This window comes from Furipterus horrens, unplaced genomic scaffold (genome assembly GCF_987537825.1).
Source record: "Furipterus horrens unplaced genomic scaffold, mFurHor1.1.pri manual_scaffold_3, whole genome shotgun sequence".
In the NCBI taxonomy this organism is placed as follows: domain Eukaryota; kingdom Metazoa; phylum Chordata; class Mammalia; order Chiroptera; family Furipteridae; genus Furipterus; species Furipterus horrens.
Window position 1 is genome coordinate 187643399 of NW_028327173.1, and position 13512 is coordinate 187656910.

Genomic DNA, 13512 nt, shown 5'->3' on the forward strand with positions numbered 1-13512 from the left:
ACATGTCCATACTTTCACATCTCTTGTAACTTCTATTAATTTTTCTGTCTTTGGAAGTGGTAAGTCCTCCCCAAACTGGACAATGCTGTTTTTCTCATCCCAGGGCTCCCAGTCCACTCCAAGCACCCACACAGTTCTTGCTCAACTTTGGTGCGTTTGTGATTTTTCAAGTGTCATCCACTGTACCTAATTATTCCAGTCCTTCAGCGAATATCTCAGATATTAGCCTCATTGTTCCTAGGCCTGTAATAAATATCATAAAATGTCAGCCAGGGTGCTGACAAGGTTCTGAAAACAAGGTTTCGGAGAGTGAAAGGCCAGCTTCAGGGACTGATCAATGAATTTGCCAGATGTGCTGCCGGGAAAGGAATGGGGTTTCCTAGAGCCCCTGAGCCCGGTCCCCCGCAGCCTGGCCCGCGTCGGCGCGCGCTTTTTCCGGGCGCCGGCAGGAGGCGCCCGCGGCTCCCGCAGCGCTGCGCACACCCGTGCGGTGTCGGTCCGGGGGGCGGGGGGAGAGGAGAGGAGGAGCCGAAGGGGGCGCGGCTTGCTGCCCGTCCCTCCCGGGCGCAGGGCCTTGTCCGCCGGGCCCGGGGCTGGCGGCCGGCGGGGGGTCTCGGCGGCGGTGGTGGCGGCGACACTGGCGGGCCGCGCGCGGCGGGGACTGGCTCCGGCTCAGGGCGTCAGGGGACAAGATGGCGGCGGTGCTCCGGAGGCCGGTCTCCTCCTCTTCTCCGCTCTCCTCCGCCCAGACGCTCGCCGCCTCCTCCTCCTCGCTCGCTGCCTCCTCCTCCCGCTGCAGCAGCTCTAGCGACCGCCGAGGCGCCGGCCCGCTGTCCCAGAGCTCCGGAGGAGGGTAGACGGGGCAGCCGCAGGCTCCGGGGACCGAGGCAGAGCTGGGGCCGGGGCGGGGGCGGCGGCGGCGGCGGCGGCGGAGGCGCCGGGGAGGGATGGGGTCGCAGACGCTGCAGATCCTCCGGCAGGGGGTGTGGGCCGCGCTCAGCGGGGGCTGGTACTACGACCCGCACCAGGCCACCTTCGTGAACGCGCTGCACCTCTACCTGTGGCTCTTTCTGCTCGGCCTGCCCTTCACCCTCTACATGGTGAGTGTGGGGGTGGGGAGGAGGTGGCTCCTTCCCCCTTCTGGCTGGCAGGGGAGCGCGGGGTTTCCAGAATCCGGCGGGCAGGCGCGCCTCCCTGGCCCCGGGCCGGGGCTGCACCCCACCCTTCGTCCCTCGGAGCTTGCAGCCCCGCTGGCTGTCATGCTCCCCTCCCCTCCCCCACCCCCACTCCCCGCTCTTGACTCTTTAGGGTTTCCTCTACCTCAGGGATGATACGAGAAACGAAACAGCAGCCGCCTCCACCTCCCGCCCCCGTGCGCCAAGCGGTGTACTAGGAACTGGTAGCTTCCTAGGCCCCTTCCTGGGAGGGTGGGGGCGGGGTGGGGGGGTTCCTGCACCCGCAGCCTCTCTAGCCTTTTCTGCGCGAGTAGGCAAAGCCCGAGCGGGGTTGCCTGCGCTCATCGTTGTGCGGTAAGCGCCAAGCATTAGGCTTTGGAGCGGACGCCGCGTTCCACCGGGCACGCGCGCCCGTTCGCGATCGGTTCCCGGGGCACTCCTGGCATTCCCTTCACCCGAGGCGGCTCCGCTCCTCCTCTCCGGGGAGAGCCCTCGCCCCACCTCGCCTGTAACCCGCGTGCGGCGCCTGCGGAGCCTTCGGGGCCGGGGAGGGCAGCGTGCCGTTCTGTTTGCAGGGCACTGCGGGTCGGCCGGGCTCTAAACTCACTCAGAGGTGGTGTTTGAAAACCTTCCTCTTAACCTTCCTGCCTCTAAAAATCATTGTTTTTTGGTTACCACTGACTCTTTGAAGTTCGACTCCATGGTCAGTGGCTGTTGTGTTTCCAGGCCAGCTTTGGGGGGAGGGAGCGGGGGAGATGCGGGGAATCTGGCTGGCATTTCAGCAGATTGTTTGGGCTGGTTCAAGGCCTTTTACTGATAGGCGAAAGGAAAATACTGCTTGTTGGTGAATTCGGTACGATCAGCTTCTCCGAATGATCTAGGTTATTAAGCTATATTTTCACTGAAAGTTGTAAGCGCATTAGGAAAAAAAACACTTTAGGGTGGGGCGGTAGGGGAAATAATGTGGAAGAGGGGTGATACTTAAGCTTGAGTTACAATTTTTTTTTAATGGGAAGGGAGGAAAGGATGGGAACTTTTATTTTAGGAAAGTTGCTTTGAATATGTTTCTGCTAACTTTGTGGTTCTTCGTGGAGCTCAAATGATGGTGCTGGATTAGAAAATCTGACATTATGAGTGTAAGAAGTGCTAAAGGTAGAACACCCACATTTTCCCTACGTGAAGCTCATTTTTACTTATTGGCAGGAAAAGTGCTTGCTTGGGGGAAGATGTGCTAAATTTCACTTTTTCAAGCAGGCTTTAATTTTTCATTGAACTTGTTTTGAAGGGACTTACTGCTTGAGGTGAAGAGGCCATTTAAAAAATGCGGATGACTGATGGCTTATCTTTTTAGGGGACTTGTCCAGTCTTGTCCCATTCTGAAAATTTATCATGAAGTATTATTTTCCATTCATTCTGGCCTAGAGAGTTCTCTTTGCACTTCTGTACTTTCCAAGAATGTGACATCTTAACATGCAGGTTAATTACTTTGGGTGGAGGAATACTCAGGCTGTCACAGAGCTTTCTTTCATAGCAGATTTTTCTTATATCCAGGAGGATTGTACCTTTATAGCTGAAACAGGTCCTTGATTTGTAAGGTTTAGTTGCTGTGTCCCAGTGTAAGGTTTCCATGTTAGCATGTGAACTGTGCTGGTGGCTAAGTCTGTGTACTTAACAAACATTACTAAAGAAAATGTAGAGAGCAAATAGAAAGTAATACATTGAGTTTAATACTTCATTTGGGGAGTTTATTCAGTTAAATTTAATTCACAAGGGTCTACTATGTAGCGGGCAGTCTGCTGGGTTCTGGGAAAATAAAACTGCTTCTCTGATTTTCTTGTCTCAGTTAATGGCAGCTCTACTCTTATTAAATCTTTTGAAAGCTCTCCTTGACTTTTTTTCTCTCTTCACATCCAGTTTATCAGCACATCTTGTGGCTTCTGTCTTCAAAACCTAACTAGAATCCAGCAAATCATCCTCATCGCTCCCTGGGTTCAAGCCACCATTATGTCTCTTCTGGATTATTTCAGCGTTCTAACCAGAACCCCTGCTTCTGTTCTTCATTCTCTATTCTCCATACAGAGGCTGAGTTATTCTTTTAAACGCAGGTCAGGTCACAGTGCTCTTCTGCTCTCAGAGCCTGCCCTGCCATGTGTCTGTCCCCCGCTCCCCAAAGATACATTTGCCTTCTTACAGTTCATTCCACACAATAGCTATGTGTCTGCCTCATCGCCTTTGCACCTGCTCTTTGACCTCTGTCTGGATGACTCCTTTCCTCCAGGTGTCTGTGTGACATGCTCCCTTGCTGCAGCTTTTAGTTATATGTGAGGCTTTCCCTAATAAGCTATGTAAAGTACCAACTTCCCAGCTCCTACAATACTACTAGCCCCCACCCTTCTTTATTTGATAGCACTTATCACTAATTGATATATATTTGTTTCCTTCATGTCTCTTATCTCATTAGACTATAAGTTCTAAGAGGGCATTTACAACTTTGGGTGAAAATAGAGCTTAAAAACTTAGATCATTCAGAGAAGCTGATTGTACTGAATTCAGGCAGTAAAAGGCCTTGAACCAACCCAAACAAATCTGAAAGTTCACTGCTTTATTGTCAGGACCAATGTCACTGCCAAGCACAGAGTAATTACTCAGATATTAAATAAATGATTAGAAATGAACAAGACAAAACTTTTGCCATCAAGGAACTTAAAGTCTAGCTTGGGGACAATGAACAGTTCTAAGCATTGGAACTCTTGTGATCCTGAGCTTATAGTCAGGGGATGATCTTGGTCTAGGGGCAGCCAGCAAAGAGGATTTGCAAACAGTTTAGGAAACATACTAGTACTTCAGTATTGAAGTAGATAGTGTGATCTGCGTATTTCTTTGAAGCAAAATCCATTTCATGTTCAAATCTCAGTGCTAGATTATTATTGTTTGCTCTTCCAATAATAATTATAGATAATGATAACTGTTTATTTTATTCTTTATCCCAAACACTGTGCCTTCATTTTACTGATGAAGGTACTTGAGGTTTAGCTGTCAGTGACTTGTTTTGTGGCCTTAGGCAGATATGAGCTGGGATTTGATTTACACAGAACTTCCAAAGCCATTGTATTGCCAGCCTGTTTTATTTTTTTTAATTAGATTCAAAGTCTAAAGAGGTAGTACATTGACATTGACTTAGGAAGATTCTTAGGACTTTTTTTGTTTTTAATGTTTGTTTTGGTACATGTAGTCAGTGCTTTTCTGTTTTTGTTTTTAGTTAAAATCTATTGAGTAAATTTGACATAAAATATTGTGTAACTTGACGGTATGTAACTTTAAAATTTTTTTTATCCTCACCTGAGGACATGCTTGTTGATTTTAGAGAGAGGGGAAATGGAGGGAGAGAGAGGGAGAGAAATATCAGTGGGTTGCCTCTTGTACATGCCCTAACTGGACACTGAACCCACAACCTAGGCATGTGCTGTGACTAGGAATTGAACCCTTGACCTTTCAGTTTACAGGATGATGCTCCAACCAACTGGGCAGGGCCCAACTTGTTATTTTAACACATTTATATATTGTAATATGATTGCTGTTGTGAGATTTATCACATTACATAATAATAATATAATATTTATACATATACACACTAATTCTGTATTTTTATTTACTACTGATTGCAAGTTTGTACCCTTTCTTAAAAAATGGGTTTGACTATTTTAGATTCCACATGTAAGTGATATACATGACTTGTATTTCTCTGTCTGACTTATCTCACTTAGCATAAGTCTTAGGACTTTTTGTATAGGATTCAAATACTATTAGTAGCTTTTGTGGATACTTTAAAGGTAGAATTTATAGTTTCTGCAGTTATGATATTTTTAAGTTGTGAAAGTGAAGAAGTAATTTTTTCCTTCTTTCATTGTCTTTTCTGTTTTTGTTAAGGCATTTCCCCCATTTTATTTTGTTATGATTAATTTTGTATATGACATGTCACAGATGGTGGGCTTTATGGGTGTGAGCTTTGTGGCATTTTTGTGTGCTGGAAAACAGACTGGAACTGATGTTACCTTGATTTGTGTGTCTTGTTTCTGTTATTGAATGTGTGTTCTATAGGCAAAACTCTCCACCTTTCTGAACCTTGATTTACTAATTTGTGAGAAATTACATGGGCATTGTGTAAGAAAATAATTATGAAATAGAAGAAAATGTTCACCTTCAGAGTGGCCTTCAGTAAAAGTCATTTGAAGAATGGCTTATTAAAACAGTGTTTCCTCTATAATATTCTATGACTTAAGGAGATTAGACAGTAAGTAAAACTGCTGTCTTACTGTAGTGCTTAACATTGTTTTCTTCTGTAAAGAGTTATACTCCAAGTGATGAACTGTAACACTAAAATATCTTTACATAAGTGTTCCTCACACTCCAGTTGACATCAGAATCACTTGAACTTGTTTGAAATGTGCACTCGTGCGTGCCCATTCTGATGCAGAAATGTGGAATGTGACCCATTAATTTGTATTTCATAAACATCCAGGTCAGTTTAAAGAATTTGATCAATAGGCCCATAATTCCCAATCTCTTGTCTTAAATCCAGTGGCCTACTCAGCATCTTCTCTTGATTGTCTCATAGGTATCTCAAAGGTATCCTATCTAAAACCATTCTCAATTTCCCACTATATGTACCACCACAGAACTTGTTTTCTTACTCTGGCTTTGCTGTCGTCCTCGTTCATGGCACCGTCTTGTAACTGGTTGCTCATGCCACCCCCCTTTTCTTAGGAGCAAATCTTAGCAGTTCTATTGTCGGACACCTCAGTCCTCTTTCTACATTCTCGTCCGCACTAACTTTTTGTCTGCATTGCCACCTTAGCTTCCATTCTTGCTCTTTTACAGCTGTTTCTCCACAAAGTAAAAGACATCAGTCTGTTTGTGTCACACACACCCCTCCCTGCCATCATTCAGTGACTTTCTTTTGTGTTTAGAATAAAATCTAGCATCTTCACTGAGGCTCCACCAAAGCCACTCCTGCCCCTGCTGCAGTTTGTGCAGTTCTCTCGCTGTGCTGTGGCCGCACTGGCCCCCTTTCTGTTACTCCAGCCTGCTGAGCTTGTCCTGCTGGGCCTGCCTATGTGCTGTCCTCTGAAGGGATACGCTTCCATTTGCTCTGTGCAGGGCTGGCTGCTGTAAGCTCTTCAGGGCTGGGTTTACATGTCTCCTTCTCAGACAGGCCTGACCCGATGACCATAAACAGTTTCTCTCTTTTCCATCATTCCATCCTGTAACTTTCTTCCACAGTGCTCATCACAAACATATTTACATCATTGTTTACTTTTTTCTGTTCTAACATTCCTTCCCCACAAGGCCTTGTAAGTTCCATGAGGGCAGGATCCATGTGTGGTTTATTCTCAGTGTATATTCAGTGTCTGCTCCAGGGCTTGGCTTATATTAGATTCAAAACAAATAGTTGTTGAATGACTGTTGTATTATATATGTGAATCTTCTTTAGGTTTATCAACCTGAGGCATAGAACAGTTGGTGAAAGGAATATGGTGGTAGCCTGTATTAACTGGTAAAGTCATATTGTGCCTGGGGTTTAGGTTAAATATCAGTGTGTAAGACATAAAGCAAATATAGACTTACTTAAAAAATCAAATACAGAATCACTCTTGAAAAACCCTTAAGTCAAAGTGTGGCATATAGAGCTTTTTTGATATACTACTTTGTGTAATTATACATATATATATACCTGTATGCACATGATATACACACACACACACAATATAAATCTTTGGAGAGATTGTATTCAGAAACTAAATTACTCATGTAAAACTTATGACGGTTTCAACTTTTTCTTCCTGGTTATCTTATTATTTTCTGTGACTGATCTTTATCATCTACAGAATGATAGCTCCTTTATTAATGAGGATTTCACTGAGGCTCTCAAGTCATTTTCTTTTCCAAATATTTAAAAATATTTTAAAGATCAATGTAACAAGATTAAGTTATGATAACTAAAACTGAAGTTTTCATATTTCCTAAAAAGTCTCAATTAAGGAATGTTATATTATAAATTAGTAATTAAAAACATAATTATTTAGTATTAGAGGGTTTTTAAAAAAAGATTTTATTTGTTTTTAGAGAGAGGGTAAGGGAGGGAGAAAGAGACGGAGAGAAACATTGTTATGTGATTGGTTGCCTCTCACATGTCCCCAGCAGGGGACCTGGTCTGCAATCCAGGCATGTTCCCTGACCTGGACTCAAACTGGTGACCTTTTGGTTCTCAGGCCGGTGCTCAATCCACTGAGCCATACCAGCCAGGGTGTATTAGAGTATTTTCTATGTCCTTTAGGAAAAGTTTAATGAATAGTGGATGGTCTGTTTTGACCTACATTCTGTGCCTTTTCTTACCAGTATTTTCAATATTTAGTATTGAGATGAATGTAATGATCTCCATAATTGGCTATGACACAGATGTAGCTCTTACCTCTTGGGTATGTCACATATAAATATTAAAGATACATTGTCCAAAGATGGTTTACGAATGAAGTTTCCAAGAAAACAGCCATATTTGTTAGCTTGTAGAAAAACCCGTGAATTCACAAAATGTTTTGGTGTCTTTTGTTAAAGATGCTTTCTGCTATTTGAGAAATTACTTCGAGTTGTAAAATTATTTGATAGTTGAGAAACTGGGAAAGTTTCTATTTCTCGTCCAGGTTTTGAATACACAGATTTAGCTAGGTAGTTTGCTTTCTCTAGCTGACTGTACTAAAAGTTAAATGTTTTTTCAACATTTTATTATGAGAATTTTCAGACTCATAGAGAAGTTGAAAGAATTGTACCTACAACCTGGATTCTACAGTTTTTGTTTATTAAATGTCTTTGTCTATGCATCCCTCTAGCAAGACTTTTTTTTTAGAGGGATGTGTGTGAAGCAAGTTACAGACATCAGTACAGATCATCCATAAATGCTTCAGTATACATATCATTAAATGGACTTTTAAAAGGCACAAATCCTAAGTTAATTATTGGATGAGTTTTGAGTTTTGATAAGTGAATACACCTGTGTAGTATAGACCCATCATGTTATAGGACATCACCCCAGAAAGTTTCTGTTTGCCCTTCCCAATCAGCTCCCTACCCCTTGGCCTGATTTTTTTCATCATTGGTTTGTTTATCCTGTTCCAGAACTGCATATAAATGGAGTCATGTAGCATATACTTTGTGTAAGTCTTTTTCACTCAGCATAATATTTTTAAGATTCATCCATGTTGTTGTGTGTATCAGTGGCTTGTCCCTTTTTATCGCTAAGCAGTATTTCTTTGTGTGAATGTACTACGGTTTGTTTATCTTTATCCATTCTCCTATAGATGAGGACCTCTTTTCAGTTTTTGTTGTTTTGTAAAAGGCGTCACTCTAACATGAGGGTAGGTTTTATCAGAACTCAAAGAAATTTGAAAACTTACCTGAGTATTAAAAAATGTTTTCCCAAATAAGACCATGTTTTAATTTAAATAAATTAATGATAACTGCATACTTTATTCTTGCATTAAATTAAGTAGACTGTAATGCTGTACTTTTATTTACTCAGTATTTAGGTTTTTCTGTTTTGTCAACACTGCCACCATTTTTTTGTTCAAATATCTGTATGCTAAATCAGAAATTATAGATAAGTAGAAAGAAGAAAATAACCACCTGCAATCCCGTTCACTCAGCCTGTTGAACGTTATCGCAATCAAAATGTATTTGGAGCTTATAAATAAATATATATTATACTTTTTCCTTACAAATATGGGCTTATAAAATTTTTACTGTTTTGAAACATCCTATTTCGCTTGACTGTAGATTGTGAATGTTTCCATGTGGGGAAAAAAAGTGCAGTTTTAATAGCTCTCTAGTAGTATTGATGTATCTAATTATTTGGTCATTGTTTATGTAGGTTGTAGTTTTTAGCTGTTTAGAAATCACTTGGGTGGATGTTCTTGGAAGCTAAATCTTTGTACCAGTCTTTTGTATAAATTCCTAGAAGTAAACTTGTTGGATTAAAGGGTATGCATACTTTTATTTGGTAAATAGTCGTCATTTTACGAACATTGAGTGAATCTTTATCATGAGAAAGAATATAAATGAGAAAGAGAAATGGATAATATGAGGTTCCTGCGAAGGTGGCATAGGTCTGTGGCCCAGGAAACACAGGGAGCAAGGCCTCACCCTCGGGAGCAAGGAAGGAGGTAAGGATGAGTGCTGGTGGAAGAAGGCATGAGCATTTGGTGGTGAAAGTTGAGGTACATCTTTTATGATTTATGTAATCTCCTTGAAGTACAGACTGAGTGTTTTCTGTTGAGAGTGAAGGGGGAGGTGAGGAGGATGATCAAGGTCTGTGGTGGATCTCCAATAGGTGAAATGTGATTCTTATTTCTGGACAGTGGAAAGTGAACCGACTAGCAAGAGATGGGAGGTTGCCAGGCAATTTTGAGGGTGCCTTTGAGGTTGGAGAACATGAGTTCAGAGTGTTGAAGGAAATGTTAAGGAGGGAAATTTGGGGTAAAATTTACTTGGAAGTTCACTTCCATCAGCATTATAGAGGATAATCCAAGTTACAGAGTAGGTAAGATCTGGGGAAAAGTATAATTTATTAAAAAGAAAATGGCTCAGCAAAGGAGACAAGGATGTTAAGAGGACAGTGAGGAAAGGAACCCATTACAGAAGCCAAGGCAAGAGAGTATTTTGAAGAGAAGGCAATGGTTGATCCTTGGCTGGTGTGCCTCAGTGGAATGATTGCTGGCCTGCAAACCAAAGGTCCCGGATTCAATTCCCCATTGGGGCACATGCCTGGGTTGTGGGGTGTGGGAGAGGCAACTCATCCATGTTTCTCTCCCTCTTTTTCTCCCTCCCATCCCCCCTCTCTAAAAGTAAGTAAATAAAATCTTTAAAAAAGAAAAGAAAAGAAAATGGTTAAAAATGCCAAATTGCCCTCCTAAAAGGTAGTGCTAACTTAAATATTCATCAGCAGTATTAAGAGTACTTGTCTTCCCACCTTTACTCCAACACTTTCCAAAACAGGGTGTTAGTGTTATAAATTTCTTATTCAATGGAATGTTGAATGAACAGTAATAGTCTGTTTTTGATAATAGGCAGAATTTTCCTTAAAGTACTTTTCTAATTCAAACTTTTCTTAGTCCAAATTAAGCATATATCATGTAACTTTTATGAGATTTTTCTTATGTTCTGTACTCAGATAATTTTCACAGCAGGCAACTGATAAACATGCAGAAATGTTTCTTTGGGAGATTGATTGCGTCTTTCTGTTATTTAATCTGAGTTAAATCAGTTGGTTTTCCTGTCTCTGTGCAGCTGGGTAAGGCAGAGAATTATTTTGTACCTAGGACACCCAGGAATAGTAACACTAAAATAGTATAGACTAGTGTGGAAAAGGGCAGATTACAACAAACAGTTCTCTAGATTTTACTACTGTTGACTCCTTTAGCATATAGATGAATTTTACCAAATCCCAGTGAAACGAGTAGTTAATATTTTGATTCCTCTGGTTCCTCTGCCTGTCCCCCAAGAAGTTGGTTAAATGCTTTCTGTGGTAGAATTGTAAAAACAGTTGAGACTTTTATTCTCTTCCTTTATCTTTAGAATCTGAGGGGTTGCATCTTTTATAACTTGCACTGTTGGTGCTAGTCTCTGTTGCTTTGTGTTATGATAAGAAGGAAAAGAAAACTTAGGGAAAGCAAGCCATTTCCTTTTGAGGTTTTAAGGGGAAAAAAAAGTCCTATTCTGTACTGCTTTGTACAAACCACATAGAACCTTGAGTGCCAACTGCCCTAAGAATAGGCAGGAAGATTAGTCACAAATTTGAGAAGCTTGAATCACGTATCTGGCTGTTTACTTTTACTATCCCTCCTCACTCCCTGAATATTGTCTAGACCTAAACCAAACACATTCATCCAGCATAGTTAACATCTTTAAAACTTTATGTTTTGAAATAATCTTAGATTTACAGAGAAGTTAGTATAGTATAGAGTTCTTTTATACCCTTTGCCTGGTTTCATCTAATATTAAAATCTTACGTAACCATGTTGCATTTATCAAAATTAAGAAATTAACATTGTATAGTATAACATGGAACTTTAGAATTGATTTGGATTTCACCACCTTTTCCGCTAATATTCCTTTTCTCTTTGAGGATCTAATCCAAGATAAAATATTGCATTTAGTATCATCATTTTTAATATGGTTTTCTTACTCTTTACCATACCGAGATGCTATTCTTTAAAGAATTTTAAAATTTGTAACAGTTTATCAAATTAAATCATAAGAAAAATTAGTAAAAGGTTTTATGTCTGTGATAGATACATTTTAGATAGACAAAAGAGGAGAGTATTCTGAATGATTTTTCAATCATGCATTGACCATTAACATATGTTAGGTTGTTTTGAAATTGATGTATTTTACATAGGGAGAATTATATTAAGTGAAAGAATTCTAAAGATGAAAAAGACATTAGACCTCATTCACATGGAATGGACACCGCTGTCTTAACTTTCTGTATAATCTGCTTTTTCCTAATTTATAAATTGGAGGCAATGAGACAAATAAACAACCATATCACAAGGTAGAATATGACTAATCCCTTATGTGTCATGAGGTGCTCAGGAATTGGAAGGAACATCGAGTTATTTCCTAGAAGGATTTATGCAGAGAACCTTCATGAGGTTTGTTATTAGTCCTAGAACAGCGTTTCCCATAATCTTCCCACCAGGCAAATAAATCTTTATTATGGAGAAAAGATTAGTTTCTTAAAAGAATATATATTCTTGGGTGTAGTGGTTTGCTCTGCTATCAATATTATAGTATTAGAATATATCTGATATGTTAAGGCTTTCTTAGTGAATTATTTTTTAACTTCTCAGAATATAATTTATGTTTATAATATTACTATTCCTGGTCAGCATATGGAATAGTTAAAAGAAAGGATATAAAAACAAACAGTTAAGAAAACCCCAGTAAACCACTTTTCACTATTGATTATGAAGTTAGCTGTGGGCTTGTCATATATGACCTTTATTGTGTTGAGGTACCCCCTCTATACCCAGTTTGTTGAGAATTTTTATCAGAAAGAGATGTTGAATTTTGTCAGATGTGTTTTTTGCATCTATTGAGATGATCATAGGATTTTTTTTTCATTTTGTTAACGTAGTGTATCACATTGATAGATTTGCAGATGTTGACCCATCTTTGCATCTCTAGAATGAATCCCATTTGATCATATCATGTGACCCTTTCAACGTATTATTTATCTGGTTTTCTAATATTTTGTTGAGGATTTTTGCATGGATGTTCATCAGGGATGTTGGCCTGTAGTTTCATTTTCTGTGGCATCTTTTTCTGGTTTTCCTATTAGGGTGATGCTGGCCTCATAAAATGAATTTGAAAGTGCTACTCTCTATTTTATATTTTGTCAGAGTTTGATATTAATTCTTAAATGCTTGGTAGAATTCACCAGTGAAGCTGTCTGGTCCAGGGCTTCCATTTGTTGGGTTCAATTTTTTTTTTTTTTTTTAAGATTTTATTTGTTTACTTCTTTAGAGAGAGGGGATTGAAGGGAGAAAGAGTAGGAGAGATACATCTATATGAGAGAGAAACATTGTTAGGTTGCTTCTCATATGCCCCCCCACCAGGGTCCGAACCCGCAACCCAGGATGTGCTGTGACCGGAAATCCAAGAGGCGACCTTTTTGGTTTGCAGGATGACGCCCAACCAACTTAGCCACATGGGTCAGGGTGGTTCAGTTTTTTTAAATAGTTGCACAGTATTCCATTGCCTGGATGTATTATTCAACATGTTTCCTGCTGATAGGCATTTAATTTGTTTGCAGTCTTTTGCTAATACGAACTGTGCTGTAATTTTTACAAATGCCATCTCACATGTGTCCAGATATAGTATTAAGATAAATTCTTAGAAATGAGATTGCTTGATTAAAGGGTAAATGCTTTTGAAATTTTGGAAGGTACTGCCAAATTGCCTCCCAGAGGGGTTGTATCACTCTCTTTGCATGCCTGAGAGCCACAGCTTCATATAGTTTTGCTGTTTTCATTGGCAAGAAATAGTACTTTAGAGTGGTTTTAATTTGCATCTCTCCTATTTTGAGTGGGGTTGAGCAGCTTTTCATAAGCTTAGGGCCTTTCTTTGGGAGGGAGGACCAGTTCATGGACTTTGTGCATTTTTTAAATCCATTTTCTGCTTGGTTATTATTGATATTTAAGACCTTGTATATATTAAGGAGATTAGTCCTTTGTAATGCATATGCAAATATCTAATAGTCTTATAGTTTAGCCCATTTGGAATT

The 13512-nt window shown here is 40.5% G+C and overlaps 1 protein-coding gene across 2 annotated transcripts in view; it reads left to right on the top strand.

The window, feature by feature from the left end:
• The first annotated feature begins 932 nt into the window (after positions 1–932).
• The window catches only part of PCNX1 (pecanex 1), a 138484-nt gene continuing 125904 nt past the window's right edge, over positions 933–13512 (top strand). For both annotated transcript variants that reach the window (XM_090271074.1, XM_090271075.1), the window contains exon 1: positions 933–1100. In XM_090271074.1, coding sequence (XP_090127200.1) covers positions 948–1100 — 153 coding nt within the window. In that variant the 5' untranslated portion in view covers positions 933–947. The remainder of the gene's footprint in view (positions 1101–13512) is intronic.